This window comes from Phyllobates terribilis, unplaced genomic scaffold (genome assembly GCF_046119375.1).
Source record: "Phyllobates terribilis strain yellow unplaced genomic scaffold, ASM4611937v1 Scaffold_7__3_contigs__length_470593459, whole genome shotgun sequence".
NCBI lineage: Eukaryota > Metazoa > Chordata > Amphibia > Anura > Dendrobatidae > Phyllobates > Phyllobates terribilis.
Window position 1 is genome coordinate 144,621,750 of NW_027362767.1, and position 19,800 is coordinate 144,641,549.

Consider the following 19,800-nt stretch of genomic DNA (forward strand, 5'->3'; position numbering starts at 1 on the left):
CTTCTATAATAAACCTATTCAGACACAATCTGGGCAGTCACACTCCACTCCATTAAATCTGTGCCTGCGATTGAACGGTCATCTCTATTGCTCCGTTGGCTTTGTGTAAATGTTTGCCTCCTGCAACACCTTCACCGACAATTCAGCCTTGACTAAAATGGATTCTCGGAATGAAAATGTACTTTTATGCCATTCACATTGGTGTCCATAGTGTCACAGCTTGACTGCTGTCCACTTAGCTGGGGCCCTACACTTTTAACTCCGTAATCATATACGGTTGTGTGAAAAAAGTGCTGCCCTGCAGAGTTGTAAGGAATAATAAAGCTTTCTTGTTGTGAAAAAGGCCCCTGAAATGGGTCTGGAGCGCAGCGGTTAGGGTGTACCACTTGCTGTTATGTATGTGCCATTATGGATTCAGACGACAGAGTCCTCGCAAACCTTTCATGTAGAAATAAAAAACGGCAGAAATGTACAAATCGGTGCTCACAAAAGATAAATAAGCTTAAAACGCAAAAAATAACACTTGATTTACCAGGCACTCTTCCAAATAGAAGGAGCACGGTCAAGTCCACTGAAGAAGTGAAATAGCCTTCTTAATGAAAATCAGATAAAATACCACTTTACCACATCAACGATGCAGCAAACGTATCATCCAGGATCCTCCTCCATTACATTTTCAGTATCAGTGTCCTGCTGACACCAGAAGTTTCCTAACAATCCTCCCCAACAAAACCATCACAAGCTTCCTTAAAAAAAACTCTGGGGCAAGCTGTGTATGCTTACAGGTCACATTATATTGTTGTTGAACCCCTTATGAGCAGCAATAAAACGTTCTCCATACATATTATATATAATACCTACAATATATTAATGAATAAAATATAGCTTGCCCCAGAAGAAGCCAACAGGCGAAACCCAGAGTGGTCACGTTTTTTAAATGTGTTTTAACTCTTTTACCTTTGTGAGCATAATAAAATAAACCTAATTGGAAAAAAAACGTGTCCTGCTGTTTTGCTCTCTGTCCAATTGTTCTTTACTAAAACTAGTGTTGGTCCTGTTGGCAAGATTGTTTGTAGAACTATTGGTCTCCGCAGAATAGAGAAGAACATATTTGGACTGGAACTATACCAATACTAGAAGTGTGATGAAGGGGGTGGATTCTGGATGGTGCGTGTTCTGCTTAAAAGATCGCTGATGCCATAAAAAGGGAAATAGGACTAAAACACAAAAAGTTTAACTCACAATTTAGAGTTAAAGAATAATATAAATGATGGCTGTTACGACTGGATCCTGGTGTAATTAATTAAAATTGATTGGGTTTTCATTAGTTGGGGTGAAGGCTTCGGTCATCACATTTCTCCATCCCATTATTGAAGAAGTGTAGTATGATCTTTGAGTTGGTAGTCATGAAGAGAGGGGGCCACCTAAGAAGAAGGTGATGCCAACTGGAATTAAGCCCCTTAACCCAACACAGCCTATAAAAGCCCCCCATGTCTTACAAGGAGTTGAGGATAAAAGGGTACAATCGGTTCCATAGTTGTTTTTGAGTGAAGACTAAGCATGGTCATAGTGCCATAGAGATGATCCTTCTGAAGTGTCTTCTTCATTGGTACAGCTGTGGACTTAGGGGGTTGCCCCATTATATTTTGGGCCCCTGGTGTTCGAGCAGATAAAGTTTATAAAAACAGCAGCTGAACAAAAGTTCATGAAGGTTACAAACGTTTATTGAGGAAGTAGTTTTCTCAAGGCTTTAGTAAGAGAAGACTGGCAATGACCTTAAAATGGAGAAATTCGATTTTCAGACTCTCTAGAGTTGGGTTCATTCTTCTTCTTCTTCTACTGTACTGTGTTTTCGAACAGTTTATAGACACAAAAAGATAAATTCCGGGGATCTGTGGTTGTCCCAAAACTATTTGAGACGTCTCCATGTCCAACCCCAGTCTGTCTGGATGCTCTTTTCATTTCCGTTCATTGACTCGTTCGAAAAGCCTTTCCGCCAAACTCCCGGAGGGGGAAAACTTGCAGGTGAGCCATTTTGTTTGAGATCAGAAAACTAATCAAGGAGCCCGTCGTAGAGAGCATCGCGCCAGTGTGGAAGGCGCTGGAGTGTGAGACATTGACAAAGAGAAGCGCGCAGACATCGGTGCTTAGCTCAGCAAGAGAAAATCTGCCGCTGTGCAACATCACAGAGTCGCTGAGTGTACGGGGGAGCGGGGTCATCTGCTGCTCAGCCTCAGCAGCATGCTCTTCTTAATTAAAGGCGAATTCTAATTAGTGCCGGGGATAATGTTATTTTCCCTGGGCCAGCAGTCGGAGCTTTCTCATTTAGGAAATTTTCATTTAGCAGACGAGTAACAAAAGGCCTTGAGCCGGCAGCGATGATCAGGGATTGTGAATGGAAGTTCTTCGGCTCATTTTCGAAGCTCTTAAGAAAAAAAAAATGGTTTTCCGCAATCTATTGTTTGGTACATTCCTAATTTGCTTTTCTGTCATCCGGGGATGGAAGCCTTCCATGTTAATTAGTGGCGAGGAAGAGGAGCTAGATGCCTACACACACCGAGCCAGGCGGGCACCCACTCTACCCATTATGTTAGGACAACTCATGTCCATGTTCATGGATCATTGGTCATCAACATGAAGTATCTGGGGGCTAAAAATGGGCCGTCACAATATCATAGTAGCCAACAGTCTCAACTTTCCTGGCCTGAAACCAATGGGAGCTAATGCTATCCCCCCAAAAAATAAATGTTTTGAATGAGTCCCTAGGGGGTCCCAAGGTGAGCTTGGATGTCCCAATTTTCAGGTCTATCATGACAAGCAACGATGGTTCTCATATAACCCCTACGCTATGATGAATGCCACTTACCGGTTTGCCCCTCATAGCGCAGTTGTCCATGTCCTTCGTTTTCCATGTTATATACTGGAAGAAAAAACAAGATGTGTAATATGGAGACCTTCAACATTGTTTTTTAGCACAGAGACCATCAATGGGTAGATAAAACCCTAAGGGTCACTTCATAGGCCTTCAAACACTTGGCTGATCTGCCCAATCTCCGAGGTACCAGACGTCAATCTGATGTGTACAATACAAGTGTTTCCAAATACAATTTGGGGGGATCTCAGGCCAAAAGGGGAAAGGTTTTCTGAAATCTAGACAAAAGGTGGGTGCTCCTGCTCGATCAGGAGCCTGTGTTTTTAAGGAAACGACCTGGAGATTATAGGATTCCTTAGGGAGTCCTTCAGACCTTATGACTGAAGCTTAGGTCTAGCTCTTCCTGTCTGGACAGTTACATAGCAACACGGGGCAATGCCAAAAGGGGGACACGTATACATCTCTGTTTCATGGCTTTCATCGGGTGATGGGGAAGGACTGCCATACACAGATCTTACCTTGTCTGGTGTAATGGAGTCTTTGGCTTTCTTTAGATCTATGGCGTACACGTGATCCCTGAAAAAACAGCGAAATGGGACACACTTTATCATATAGTAGACATCACTAGGCTTAATGAACACCTAACATGGTTTTATTGGTTGCCACAGGTAACAAGTCAACTCCTTGTCTTGAAAAAGGAGATGGCAGCCATTTTGTATTCGGTTCAGCCACCATTTTGTGACATTTAGCCTGAATATTCCTACATAGATTTTTTTTTTCTATACAATATACTATTTCCGGAGATTGACGAGTACAGTTTATATCTCAAGGCATACCCGTCATTATCTCCTCAGGCGGGAAAAAGGAAATCTGCGCTCTGTGCTGTAATTATACACATTTTCCCCGTCTGCGACATTGATGAATCGTCCAATTACGAAGATGAATTTTGTGTTGAAAAATGGCTTCATAAAGATTACCACATGTGGCAACCAGACCAGACAACCCACCAGTTTCTGACCCACACACCCGACCAGGATCGTAATAACACCATGAACATTTGTGTGGGTGTTTCATTTAGTAGATACCCAGATGGTTAATTATTTTTTTGATCATTTATGGCGGTATTATTTTGGATCTGAGAAGCAGTATTATTTGGGCACTGCATGGTTTTGCTATTTTAGAACCATAAATTACTATTATTTGGCACCTATATGGCACTCTTTGCTTTTTGTTTCTTTTTTTTTGGCACTGGCGGAATTATTTGGCCAGTACTACAATAAGACAAAGTAGTAGACAACTTTCCAAGGTCGATTCGTCTGGGTCCTGGTATCCTGAGAATGAAAGGATCCTTAATTATCACGATCGGTAAAGACCCAGATGTCGAACCCTTAGCGATCATAAAATTATGAATATTCCCGTCTTACCATATTATTACAACTTATAGCAAATAACTATGAAAGTTTGATGAAAACCGTAAAATAAAGAAAATCCAGTTTTTGTTGAGTCCTGTTTATGGGAATGGTGTGACAACCAAAGGATTGTCAGATTTCTGAAGCAGCTAATCTGGTCAACACTCACCTTGCCGCAACAAACAAGGTCTGGTTGAGCTTCAGCATCTTCTGAAAATCCAGGCCAAGATGGGCAGAGTCGTGATCGGTGGTCAACCCTCGGAACCATGGATAGGCCTTTGTACCTTTGGGATAGAGAAGCAGATGTTAATAAAGGAGAAGTTCGTTTTGACTTTGTCTCTATATTTAAAAAGATCATGTTCGAGAATCATGAAGAATGTTCTTAGGATGTTCAGAGTCATCAGGACATAATCAGTGTAATACACAGATTGAAAAAAAAAAACAAAAGCACAAAGAAGAGAGCTCCATGTGTGAATTGGTGACGCCAGAAAAGGGGAGGAAAGTTAATCAGGCTCACCTCCGATGGTTGTGCTGGACAGGCACAACACTGAAGACAGCACATGTGGCTCTTACAAATCGCTGCTGCACCGACCACCGGCCCCTAACGCCTTGAGCTGGAGCCGTGACATTAACAGAAATAAGAAGGAAAACGATGGGTGTCGTCCGGGTGCTGCGAGAAGGGGGTTCAACCAGACCAAGTGGAGAACACAGTTTTAATTGCACTACGCATTTCAGGGACGGTCCATCCCTTCAGGTGGCGGACCGTCCCTGAAACGTGTAGTGCAATTCAATTCTCTCCACCTGGTCTGGTTGGACTCCTTTCTCGCAGAACCCGGACGTTTTCCTTCCTATTCCTGTTCATACATAGATTGAAGACTTTTTTGAGAACATAGAACTTACTTCCACTATCGATGGTCCTTAGGGGACTGAGGTCTTTTGGGAACACGAGTGAGGAGGACGGTTGACATTTGACAAGGAGAAGAACCAGTGCAAGAAGCAGGTGGGACATTCTTATCCTCTTCCAAAGTAACAGAAATGAGAGGGTGGTATCCGGATATTAGGGGATATTCATTATGATCCAAGAGGCTCTGAAATCAGAACACAATAGAAGCACTGATGAGAGTGGAACGAGGACATATTGTTTCACACATGGTGGGATTCCACATGCTCTCACCTGATCATGGACCACCACTCCCTTCCCCTTAAATTGTATGGTATTTCAGGGTACAAACAAGTATTTGTATAGCAGTGATACCAGTTGTAATACATATATCTGGTCAACACTCAAATCCACCCACCAACTTTAAAAAAATTGGGTGCACACATTTTACCCCCCATGTTTATCAATTAAGGCTGTACAGCACCCAACTGGACCAATCTGGAACTCTAGAAGTGGTCCTTCTGATGACTCAGGGGGACTCTGGCTGTCTTGTGTTCCCTTATAGGCACAGTACGGTTATCTCTAACATGAGGCACCATGGCAGTCGTTACTGAGGCAGTGGATGACTTATGAGGGCAGTTTTACTATATTTGACTTTGGTCGCTGGCTATTCCTCATGAGAACAGTATGGTTACCCTTTTTGTGGGGCATCATGGTTGTCAAAATGGGGGCACTGGCTGTGTCATGGTCTCTTACCAGGGCACTGTTACTGTAATTGGCTTTGGATGCTGGCTGCCCCTTATGGGCACAGTATGGTTATCTCTATTATGGGGCAACATGGTTGTCATTATGGGGGCAGTAGCTATTTCGTGGCCTCTTATGAGGGAACTGTTACTGTACTTGGCTTTGGACACTGGTTACCCATTATGGGCACAGTATGGTTATCTCTATTATGGGGTGCCATGGCTGTCATTATGGGGGCAGTAGCTATTTTGTGGCCTCTTATGAGGGAACTGTTACTGTACTTGGCTTTGGACACTGGTTACCCATTATGGGCACAGTATGGTTATCTCTATTATGGGGTGCCATGGCTGTCATTATGGGGGCAGTAGTTATTTCGTGGCCTCTTATGAGGGCACTGTTACTGTACTTGGCTTTGGACATTGGTTACCCATTATGGGCACAGTGTGGTTATCTCTATTATGGGGTGCCATGGCTGTCATTATGGGGACAGTAGCTATTTCGCGGCCCCTTATGAGGGCACTGTTACTGTACTTGGCTTTGGACATTGGTTACCCATTATGGGCACAGTATGGTTATCTCTATTATGGGGTGAAATGGCTGTCATTGTGGGGGCAGTAGCTATTTCGCGGCCCCTTATGAGGGCACTGTTGCTGCACTTGGCTTTGGACACTGTTTACCCATTATGGGCACAGTATGGTTATCTCTATTATGGGGTGCCATGGCTGTCATTATGGGGGCAGTAGCTATTTCGTGGCCTCTTATGAGGGCACTGTTACTGTACTTGGCTTTGGACACTGGTTACCCCTTATGGGCACAGTATGGTTATATCTATTATGGGGCATCATTGCTGTCATTATGGGGGCAGTAGCTATTTTGTGGCCTCTTATCAGGGCACTGTTACAGTACTTGGCTTTGAACACTGGTTACCCCTTATGGGCACAGTATGGTAATCTCTATTATGGGGCACCATGGCTGTCATTAGGAGGGCACTGTGGGACAATGTGACGCTCTGGTCTTAGAGTATTGTTGGGGCACATGAGGTGAGTATTATGGGCATGACAGTCTCCCTCTTACCCCATTTGGTTGGCAGTGAGGGTTAAATCTATATACACCGTCGTCAGCACTCCCCGAGCTCTGGCATAGCCCGTATATGGCGGTATCATTTATCTCTACGTATGTCAGTATTAATTTCACACGGCATCGTTCAGTCTCTATAGACTGTTAATACGCTGGACCTCCTGAACCCCGGACCGAGGAAGCGAAGGCCTGATTAATAGGAATGCTGATCCGATCTGATACTACGTCTGTATCGTGTATTTATTAGCAGCTTGCCGCCCCTCCTACGCTCTACGATCTCACTTGACCGGCCGCCTCGGCTTTATCATTCAGCACAAACAGAAGAGGCCGATCGTCAGCGAGAGGTCCGCCATGACAACCAGCACTTATCCCATAAAGGGACATCGCTTGTTTGTTCGGTAACTCTCGTATTATTTAATTCTGCCCGTTTCGTAAAGGTCAGTGGAGTAATAATCTGCAGGACATCTCACCAATCCATGGAGCTCGTCCGCAGCACGTCGCACCGCGTTATATAATGCAGCAGAAAGCCATCTCTGCTTCGGTAATGATGGAAATGATCAAGCGTCAGCAAATCGCACAGATCTTATGCGAAGGGTAATTTGCGGCCTGAGTCCTAACCAGCAGCCATTGAAAGCGCTCACAATGGGGGGAATGCGTTTCCTGCTTTTGACATCTTCCCGGTGAGAAAAGCGCAGCACACGGAGCCGGTGAGGAGCGGGGAAGTGTAGAAAATCACTCCCTGTTATTACCCAGCAGATGGAAGGAAATGGAGTGGAAATTAACCCTAAAAGCACACCGGCCCATCCCCCGCCCCCTCTCACAGATTATAATTTCAGGCCATTTACGAGGCCCAAATTGAAGCAAAATTGGTCTTACAGGCGATGGTGGAGTGGTGTCTCGTCGTAGATAATTGGGTACTGTCTGTGGGGGGTTAAGGTAGAAACAGAGAATGGACAAAAAACGTAGCAGCCGGCAGAGACACAGGGCTGTAATAAAACAGAATCTTGTTACGTCGTCTACAGATAGCGAGTTGAGTCTGTGACAGTCTACAGTAGCACTCCTTGCACATATTCATGTATGAAGATGGTGCCCGAGGATCAAACTGAGACCCCAATACACGAAAGCTCCCTTTAAATGGGAGTATCCAACATTATGAAACACATATAGCCTCAGCTACAGAGGAACCATTGCCATGGTCAAATGCAAGGATTGTGAGTCAAATGATGGCTCCTCTGTTTACACCCCCTTGCACTTGCAGAGGTAAGGTTAAAAGAAAAATCTGCCATACTACATATTTTTTTGTTTTCATCTCTTGCACTCACAAAATTATGGTTAAAAGAAAAGCCTGTCATATGAAAACTGCTCTGTTTTCACCCCCTTACACTCACTGAGCTAAGGATAAAATAAAACTGTCATATAATGGCTGCTCTGTTTTCACCCTCTTGTACTCACTGAGCTAAAGATTAAAGAAAACTGTCATATGATGGCTGCTCTGTTTTCATTCCCTTATACTCATGGAGGTAAGGATTAAAGAAAACTGTCATATAATGGCTGCTCTGTTTTCATTCCCTTATACTCATGGAGGTAAGGATTAAAGAAAACTGTCATATAATGGCTGCTCTGTTTTCACCCTCTTATACTCACTGAGGTAAGGATTAAAGAAAACTGTCAAATGATCGCTGCTCTATTTTTACCCCCTTATACTCACTGAGCTAAGGATAAAAGAACACTGTCATATAATGGCTGCTATGTTTTTACCCTCTTGTACTCACTGAGCTAAGGATAAAACAACACTGTCATATGATGGCAGCTCTGGTTTCACTCTATTATACTCACTGAGCTAAGGATTAAAGAAAACTGTTATATGATGGCTGCTCTGTTTTCACTCCCTTGCACTTAGAGAATTATGTCTAAAAGAAAACTCTGTGACCTGATGCCTTCTCTGTTTTTACCCTTCTGCACTCACTGAGCTACAATAATATGAATAATGAGAAAATTTCAGCTCACCCCTGAGATGTAATCCCAGTCTGGCATGGAGCACGGAGTCCTCGCTGCTGCACAGCGCCTGGGTCAATGAGGAAGTGAAGATGGATCCAGCTCAACACACCGGGCAATTAATTAAAATTCAACAATCTTTATTGGTAAATCCTTTTAAATGCCAGTGGCATTTTTTATACACCCCACCCCATAATATATGCTTTGTCGTCTGAGATGTCCATTTTTTTTGTCTTTTCTACAAATTTTTAAAAGGATTTGCCAATAAAGATTGTTGAATTTTAATTAATTGCCCGGTGTGTTGAGCTGTATCCATCTTCACTACCTCACTCACTGAGCTAACCTTAAAAGAAAACTCTGTCATATGATGGCTTCTGCTTACATCCCCTTGCACTCACATAGATAAGGGAAAAAGCAAACTCTTGAGTGACATCTGTTTTGTTTTCAGATAGATATAAACCCAGGACCAGGGCACAAAATCCCTGAGAGGGACCTTCTGAGGAACATGTAGAACATGCTCCTCAGACATGCTCCACGGTAAAGGGCCCTACATAGTGATTAAGCTCAAGGGTCTCTTTTCAATAGGTCCACCCCTAAATAAATTGAAAAAACAATTCACATTTTTCAATTTTCAAAGGTCATTGAGTCATATATTGGACGTTTTGACTGTGAAAAACTAAGTCGTAGAAACTTACGTTACGTATCTGACCTTTCCCATAAACAGCTGCTACGAAAGGTCCAGTTACATAATCGGTGTCAAATAAAAGAAGACCGAGAGTCACGGGCTGGAGTAAAGCAATTTGATCTTTTTGGACTTGGTGTATCATCCCAAATTATGAACTTATTTTGGAGCCACAATAAAGGAGCCTGTCACATAATGATCAGGACCTTAGTAGTGTGACGTCACAGACCTTATAGCAGCTAATCGAAATACCGTAATCAGCAGAGAAAATATTCAATCCCAATCTAATTAACTAATGAAATTACCAGATGATACATTCATCTCCTCCAAAATAAGCCGAGAAATTGATGTCATGTCTTGCAATTAATAGATTAAGAGATTTGCTTTGGTGGTAGAGTGTGAAAGGTTTTATATTTTTAGATCACATTTAGGTCACCCCACGAGCAGGTCCACCACTGGGAGATAAAGTCAATATTTTATTCCTAAGGATCTCTAATACTGTAACTACTATAATACTTCCCCCTATGTACAAGAATATAACTACTATAATACTACCCCTATGTACAAAAAAATAACTACTATAATACTGCCCCCTATGTACAAGAATATAACTACTATAATACTGCCCCCTATATACAAGAATATAACTACTATAATACTGCCCCCTATGTACAAGAATATAACTACTATAATGCTGCTCCTATGTACAAGAATATAATTACTATAATACTGCCCCCTATGTACAAGAATATAACTACTATAATACTGCCCCTATGTACAAGAATATAACTACTATAATACTGCCCCCTATGTACAAGAATATAACTACTATAATACTGCCTCCTATGTACAAGAATATAATTACTATAATACTGCCCCTTATGTACAAGAATATAACTACTATAATACTGCCCCTATGTACAAGAATATAACTACTATAATACTGCCCCCTATATAATTACTATAATACTGCCCCCTATGTACAAGAATATAACTACTATAATACTGCTCCTATATACAAGCATATAACTACCATAATATTGCTCCATATGTACAGAAATATAACTACTACAATACTGCCTCTATGTACAAGAATATAACTACTATAATACTGCCCCTATGTACAAGAATATAACTAGTATAATACTGCCCCCTATGTACAATAGTATAACTACTATAATACTGCCCATGTACAAGAATATAACTACTATAATACTGCCCCTATGTACAAGAATATAACTACTATAATACTGCCCCTATGTACAAGACTATAACTACTATAATACTGCCCCATATGTACAAGAATATAACTACTATAATACCGCTCCTATGTACAAGAATATAACTGCTATAATACTGCTCCTATGTACAGGAATATAACTACTATAATACTGTCCCTATGTACAAGAATATAACTACTATAATACTGCCCCTATGTACAAGAATATAACTACTATAATACTGCCCCTATGTACAAGAATATAACTACTATAATACTGCCTCCTATGTACAAGAGTATAACTACTATAATACTGCCTCCTATATACAAGAATATAACTACTATAATACTGCTCCTATATACAAGAATAAAACTACCATAATACTGCTCCATATGTACAGGAATATAACTACTATAATACTGCCTCTATGTACAAGAATATAACTACTATAATACTTCCCCTATATACAGAATATAACTACTATAATACTGCCCCTATGTACAAGAATATAACTAGTATAATACTGCCCCCTATGTACAATAATATAACTACTATAATACTGCCCCTATGTACAAGAATATACCTACTATAATACTGCTCCTATGTACAAGAATATAACTACTATTGTACTACTCCCTATGTACAAGAATATAACTACTATTATACTGCTTCTATGTACAAAAATATAACTACTATAATGCTGCTCCTATGTACAAAAATATAACTACTATAATACTGCTCTCTATGTACAAGAATATAACTACTATAATACTGCTCCGATGTACAAGAATTTAACTACTATTATACTACTCCCTATGTACAAGAATATAACTACTATAATGCTGCTCCTATGTACAAAAATATAACTACCATAATACTGCTCCATAAGTACAGGAATATAACTACTATAATACTGCCCCTATATACAGAATATAACTACTATAATACTGCCCCTATGTACAATAATTTAACTACTATAATACTGCCCCTATGTACAAGAATATAACTAGTATAATACTGCCCCCTATGTACAATAATATAACTACTATAATACTGCTCCTATGTACAAGAATTTAACTACTATTATACTACTCCCTATGTACAAGAATATAACTACTATAATGCGGCTCCTATGTACAAGAATATAACTACTATAATACTGCTCCTATGTACAAGAGTATAACTACTATAATACTGCCCCCTATGTACAAGAATATAACTACTATAATACTGCTCCTATGTACAAGAGTATAACTACTATAATACTGCCTCCTATGTACAAGAATATAACTACTATAATACTGCCCCATGTACAAGAATATAACTACTATAATACTGCTCCTATATACAAGAATATAACTACTATAATACTGCCCCCATGTACAAGAATATAACTACTATAATACTGCTCCTATGTACAAGAATATAACTACTATAATACTGCCCCTATGTACAAGAATATAACTACTATAATACTGCTCCTATGTACAAGAATATAACTACTATAATACTGCCCTCTATGTACAATAATATAACTACTAGACTACTCCCTATGTACAAGAATATAACTACTATAATACTGCCCCTATGTACAAGAATATAACTACTATAATACTGCTCCTAGGTACAAGAATATAACTACTATAATACTGCCCTCTATGTACAATAATATAACTACTAGACTACTCCCTATGTACAAGAATATAACTACTATAATACTGCCCCTATGTACAAGAATATAACTGCTATAATACTGCCCCCTATGTACAAGAATATAACTACTATAATACTGCTCCTATGTACAAGAATATAACTACTATAATACTGCCCCTATGTACAAGAATATAACTAATATAATACTGCTCCTATGTACAAGAATATAGCTACTATAATACTGCCCCTATGTACAAGAATATAACTACTATAATACTGCCCCTACGTACAAGAATATAACTAATATAATACTGCTCCTATGTACAAGAATATAGCTACTATAATACTGCCCCTATGTACAAGAATATAACTACTATAATACTGCCCCCTATATACAAGAATATAACTACTATAATACTGCCCCTATGGTCTACACCGTGTGTTTCGGACTAGCTCCTGGGCTCCGGTGTAATCGGTGTATGTGGCCGGGGAGGTGGATATATGTATTAGTTTGTGTTCCTCTCCCATTCGCAGAATACGGCTGAGCAGCGTCGCCCTCGTATCTCCTCACGCCGCCTCCTCCCTGGAGCCAGGGTATAAATTGAGTTGACGAGGGAAGCTTGCAGTGCGTCTTGCTCGAATAAACTCTCCATTATGTTACAAAGTCACAGCATGTTCTGCCTGGCTGGCTCATAGGATTTCATTACCTGGCCCGGTGTCTCTGGGCACGTGTCACGCACAATTCTGCTTCCTGCGCTCCGTGTCACAGACATTTTATACTCTTTAGTGCTCATGTAAAATGCGGAGGGTGAAGGCAGAGTGAACCCCATGCCATTGGAGCAGCCCCGCCACTAACCATGATTATTAGCACATTCTAAAGTTCTTGGCATCTCCTGGTGCCGGCCTAATGACAACCTGCCATGGTTTAACCGCCGGTGAGGGGGATTCTGGGTAATGATATGCAAATAAGTACGAATACAATCAAACTAGGCATTAATGCTGACTGTGAGCTGGAGACAGCCGGGAGAAGACGCCGAGGAGGCGGCCGCCAACGTGTTGTAGAGAGATCCAGAAAGTCCTCTGGTAGCACATGTGAGAGGCTGAGATACACAGCTCAGCACACAGTACCACACATGAAAGGCTGAGATACACAGCTCAGCACACAGTATCGCACATTATCAGCTTCGATACACGCTCATGCCTCTCCTTTTCCCCCTTCCCATGGAGAGCCTCAGAGGAGGCATGAGACGATTTCTCCTTCTCGGCAGTTGCCCGTGTCCTCAGACATTATGGCTGATGCATTGGGACGCAGCCAAGACTCTCAGCTATTCCGATGTCATTTTTTAAAGGGACCCTGGGAACGTCCAATACCCCACAGGCGACCGTTCCCACAGCTTTCCGATGCAGGGTCGAGGCCAGGGTATGGGGGCTGTAGGTCGAGCGTTGCAGCCGGCGCTCAGGCAGACCCAATTCATTCTTTCTCACGGCCTGAAGCGCGTAGGTCACGCTTTTCCTACGACGCATTACTTTCTCACAAAATGCCTCATTTTTTGGCAACTGAGAAGAGCATATGCCACAGAGCCGCGGTGGCGGCAGCGCGGTGACAAGTGGGGGTGGACCGGTTCATGTTTATGTAGGCGACAAGAAAAAAAAAAGGAGAATTGATATTGGGAAGCGAACAGGTTATTAGTCACTTTCTGGGATTACGGTAACGGGGGTCTGTCAGCGATGGGAGGAGGAGAGCTGATTGTAGGGTGGTAACGAGGCACTTCATGTCTAAGTGGCGTTTCGGGATGAGCGGCGGCGCCTCAATGAAACAACAAGGCTGAGGACCCTTAAGGATCCTCGGTGCTCCACTATTCTCAACCCGTCGTTCTCAGATCTTGGAGGAAGTGTCTGGATAATTTTTCACTGGGTACATCCAACACCTGCTAATGAGGACCATTTTTTTTGTGAAATATCACGTTTCTGGGTAAGGGCGATGCGTGACTGAAGCACGGCATTAAATTATGTCCGGGAGGAAACTGTAGTGAGATCAGTGAGGAAAGAGGCTCTTGGTGCCTCACATGTTCTTACTCCACATGGATGGACTCTTACCGTGTGATAGGGATAATTTTTTACCTCAGATGCAGCAGAGGTGGCCATTTTGTTTGATATAATCTTTTAAAGCTAGTCTAGGTGGTCGTATTCCATGATATCATCATTCATACATAATAAACATGGCCATTTCATTTGACATCATCATTCATACACAATGGAGGGAGCCATTTTGAATGACATCATTACTCCTACATAGAAGAAGTGGCCATTTTGTAGAAGATAGTCATTTGCACAGAAAGGAGGTGGCCATTTTGTATGCCCTGGGCCACAAAAGAAGACATGGTGGATCGGGAGTGGCCATTTTGTGAGATATCACTCAGATACAGCATCAACGGGCATTTTGTTTTGACATCAGAAGACATTTGCATTTCGCTCATGGGATCGCGGTTGTTCATTTATTGATGAAAAGGACTTTCTTCAGAGACACGGATAAGGACAGGCAGCTTTGCTCTTTCCAAACACAATTTAGCACTTTTCTGAGCCTGAAACGCGTTGCGTCTCGTAACATCAAATCCCTTCTCATTTTCTCGCCGGCCGCAGTTAAATATGTTTGGTTTTTTTATTACATTTTCTGGCTGGAGACAATTGGATAGCGGTTAATTAGCCCCTGAGGCCGGCGCCTCATCTTCAGAGCCATTCTATCGATGGAGATTATATGTCTTCCCCTCTAATTGGTCAAGAAACCGCCATCGGGAATATGACGTCCAGCCGGCGTCAAGGGACAGTGTCTGAATAGATTTTAGATTATCCGCTCAATTTACAAAGATTTTATCCCCCATCCCCCGATCCCTTATTATCTCAATGTCCTGCTGGGCGATTAAATTAATCCCTTTTATGTATTCCCGAAGAGAATGGAGGAATCAATATGGCCTCCCGGATTATCCACAGAACAGATCGAAGCAGGAAAATATTGATAAGTCAAGATGAAAAGAGATTTCATTAGAGAACGGAGGAGAATCTTGGAAGTCCTTGTTCATTACAACGCTGCTATAGAACAGAATCGTCCATGTTACCTCTAGCAACCAATCAGAGCTCAGCTTTTATTTTTTAAACTGCAGGGCAAAAATGAAAGCCAAGCTCTGATTGGTTGATATGGGCAACAAATACTGTTTTACAGGCCTTTCGAATTCCTTAAGGAGTAAGCCTGGACACCATCCAAACTTCTGGAAAGGAATGTTTTGGAAGGTTTCTTGTGTTAGAAATTGTGTAATCAGATGAACATGTTCAAGAGCTGAGAAGCTGGTCGCAGAGCCGTCGGGGTTATGATATGGACATGTATGGGGTGTGATGATGACAAACAGGACTGATCTGGTGGCATCGTATGTTTGTCCTTGAAGTATGGATCCCACCAGAAAGTACATCACAACAGCCGGGAGGACCCGGTGAGTGTATTAAAGTGGTCGTCCGCTACTAGAAAACTCTTTGTCAATGGAGCAAGAATGAAAAAAAGTCTCTACTCTGAATCGGCACCGCTAGTCCGCTCTCAGCCTTCAGCTCATTGGCTGCGGAATCTGCTGCCTCCTAGTGGCCAGGACTACAATAGGACAACTAGAGATCGGTGGAGAATCTAGTTGGCCAAACCCCAATCAATCATATTTCCATGACATACACTATAGACATGCCTTATAATTCTGCGTACACCAACTCAGGGACAAAAAAAGTGATTGCAGTGAGAAAGTTTTCACACCCCAATTAATTACTATATCACATTCTTAAGCTGAAAAACCTGTATATATCTCATAATCGCCTTACCTTCCGGAAATGTAAGGGAAGATTTCAGTGTATAAGTGCACATCTTGTCTTATTATGGGAGTCTAGAAACCTCATTACAGATAGAAGTGAGGCCGGGTAACTGCGGCTACTGATTACTTATCACTAATGATCCCGCTGAGACTTCTACCTATAGTACAAGCTGTCCTCGGCCGGGGAAAATAATAATTCAGTCCCCTGTGCTTGAAACGCGCCGCTGACAGCCTGTGAAAATAAAATAACTGGAATCTCATTATCCGACTTAATTCCTCTTTCATTAATAGGATACAGGATGGAAGGTCGTCGGGAGACAATTTCATTTTTACTTGTTACGTCGGATGGGAGAAACTATAAATACACCTCAGTGGTGGGCGACGTCGGGGGCGCACGTCATACGGCTGTGGTGTCGTCTCCTGGTGGCGACTGCTTAAAGAAGAATTCATCACAGCCTTAATGCATAAACTTATAGATCCACATAATCCCCTTGTACACCGCACCGACGTAGTAACAAACCATTGATAAAAATAGCTTGTTAATCCCTCCGCCACTCCATACTCTTAACGCTTTCTTGTGTCTCATGCCGTGAATGCTGTGAGTGCTGCGAGTGCTGCGAGGCACTGTCAAACTTCTGCTTTCATGCCAGTCTGCACAGACAAACTGAAGTAAGCTGCGGTTTACACACCCCATTTAATGTACTTCTATGCCTCCCCCATGACACAAGTTGGCACCCTACTGCGTTTGATTCATCTGACAATTTCCGACCTTACAGGTGACCTGAAATGCGTGGCGGGCATGGGCATCACACAGCAGAAAGCACCATGCAGCCTGTTCTTATGGGAATGTCCTTCAGCACTCCCTTGGTGTTTGGACGAAGTCACACTGAGACTAGAGACTGAACTAGGGGCTCCGTACTGAGACCCTGCCAAGCATCAATCTTACAAAATAACATAATGCGCTAAATGTGCGGCCTCATTCTGCTGACAGCAGAGCATCTGAGATCCTGAGAGCTGGCTGTGCGTTTTGCTAACCTATCCAGCCTGAGGCACATATTATAATGTGTGCCTGCGTGCCACTGCTCCCCAGTCAGCTGGATGGGAACATGACGGGCAGGGGAGATAATTATGGAGAGGAGGTTTCCTCTGTCATGTGTCCTTGTGATAATTTGGCACATATGGTGCCAATGGCATGCCAGATTGTGGTACTTTTCCAAATCAATGCGTTTCATCTATCCCCTGCCGATAATGGGGCACTGTGTTTCACTTTCAGAATAATCTTGCGAGCACCTGTTCCACCATCAAGGTCGCACATACTGACGAGGTCATATAGCTGCTATGGGGCTCCTAATCATAGGGGGGGCACATTTGTTGGTTTCATACCATTTTCTAATAATGGGATGAAAAATTGCATAGGGTATCCTCAATTAATAAGGTGGGTAGAGGCAAACAAGTCTACTTTCTCAGGTGGTAAGGGATATAGTGATAAGAACTGGCATAAAAAAGAGGCTTAGGGGCCCCATTCCTCTATGCACAACATTATGGAGTCCTGAGTATTGTATGTAGACCCATATGCTAAGAATAGAGGGTCCAGCAGTGAAACTAAAATGAAAGTCTACTCTTGATAGGCGTCATTCCCTTGGTCTTCTTTCTGGACAGACACCAGACTAATGTCTTCACCCAAAAGGACACCTTTACACAGGATTCCATACATATCCCAGTCCTTCTCCATAGTCCTCCTTGGTCTGAGGTGGGGTAAGGATAGGAGGTCATATCGGGACTGTATATCTAAAGTGGAGCAAGAAGGGAGGTCATACTGGTACTGTAGCTCTACAGTGGAGCAAGAAGACAGGTCCTGTCTGGGACTGTAAATCTAGGTTGAAGCAAGAAGGTAGGTCTTGCCTGACAAAGTAGGTCTAGCGTAAAGAAACTAGGAAGGTCTTCCTGACACTGTAGGTATAGGGTGAAGTAAGGACGGAGGTCCTGCTAGGTCTGTAGGTTTAGGATAAATCAAAAAGGGAGGTCCTGCTGGATCTGCAAGTCTAGGGTGATGCAAAAAGGGACTTCCAGCCATGATTGTAGGTTTGGGATGCAGCAGAAAAGGAGAATATGTATTTTCCCACCATCACAGAGTGGATTTTCTGTATCAGCGAGAGTCTGCTTCACATATAATTTATCGCCAGATTACAAGATGTAACTTACAGCCCAGACACAACAAACAAACGCCGCTTTACACGGTGCTAGAATTTCTAATTAATCCCCTCTAGGCAAGCAAGGGTTATTTATGGTTGACGAACAGGAGGATCTGCTCCAACAGTAAAGTACACAAGGTGTAAATCCATCAATTTCCAGAGAACTCCCCGGGGTGTAGAGATTAGTCATAGGGCTACTGCAGCTAATAGGGGAAATAAATGAGGTGGCCGAGAAGAGCTGAGGAGATGAAGGGCACAGCCTGGTGGAGGGGCAGTCATACTGTACAGATGATGTTGTATAGGTGGAGAGCCTTCCTCTCTGTAGATGAGACAAGATGCCTAGATAAAAGCGATGCAATGGACAAGACTTGTATTGATTGCTCTCAGCTGTCACTCAGGCCTTGGACGGCTGTCTCGTGTCTCTATGTAGATACAATAGGCCATGGCGGACACTGCTTTTGTTTCCTTGGTAGTATTCTCAGGCCCATCAGTGGCTTTTGTATCCAGGTGTCACCTTGTGCAGGAGCAGGCGTTCATTGTATCTCAACCGTCTTGCCTTCCTGCTGTTGTGGAGGACAGTAATGATGGTGAAGGAAATAGGAGAGATCGATCTATCTGGGCTTTTGTGTTATAGTCATGAAGGTGAACCAGGTCTGGTAGAAGGCACCGCTTCCTATGACGACGGAAGGTAACCAGTGAGTTATCCTAATGACTTGTAGTAGTAGATAGCAAACATGTTGTACTACTGGCTTCTAGAAAAGGTAGGTGACCATGGTGTTAATCTATTGCCTTCTAGTAGAGGCGTGTGGCCGTAGTGATATGTTAGTGACTTCTAGCAGAGGTGAGAGGTCATAGTGGTATCCAAGTGACTTGTAGTAGAGGTAGATGTCTACAGTGTTAGTCTATTTGCTTCTAGTAGATGTGGGTGACTAGTCATATCCTAGTGACGTTTAGAGGTGGGAGGCCATAGTGGTATACTAGTGACATCTAGGAAGGGTGGGAGGCCATAGTGGTATACTAGCGACTTCTAGGAGAGGTGGGAGGCCATAGTGGTATGCTAGTGACGTCTAGAAGAGATGGGAGGCCATAGTGGTATGCTAGTGACGTCTAGAAGAGATGGGAGGCCATAGTGGTATGCTAGTGACGTCTAGAAGAGATGGGAGGCCATAGTGGTATGCTAGTGACGTCTAGAAGAGATGGGAGGCCATAGTGGTATGCTAGTGACATCTAGGAG

General features: G+C 42.5%; 1 protein-coding gene across 5 annotated transcripts in view; it reads right to left on the reverse strand.

The window, feature by feature from the left end:
- The window catches only part of SEMA6C (semaphorin 6C), a 146,039-nt gene that overhangs the window by 25,171 nt on the left and 101,068 nt on the right, over nt 1-19,800 (reverse strand). For all 5 annotated transcript variants that reach the window (XM_073639377.1, XM_073639376.1, XM_073639380.1 and 2 more), the window contains exons 3-6: nt 5,182-5,369; nt 4,451-4,565; nt 3,391-3,448; nt 2,867-2,920 (exon numbers count right to left, since the gene is read on the reverse strand). In XM_073639377.1, coding sequence (XP_073495478.1) covers nt 2,867-2,920; nt 3,391-3,448; nt 4,451-4,565; nt 5,182-5,290 — 336 coding nt within the window. In that variant the 5' untranslated portion in view covers nt 5,291-5,369. The remainder of the gene's footprint in view (nt 1-2,866; nt 2,921-3,390; nt 3,449-4,450; nt 4,566-5,181; nt 5,370-19,800) is intronic.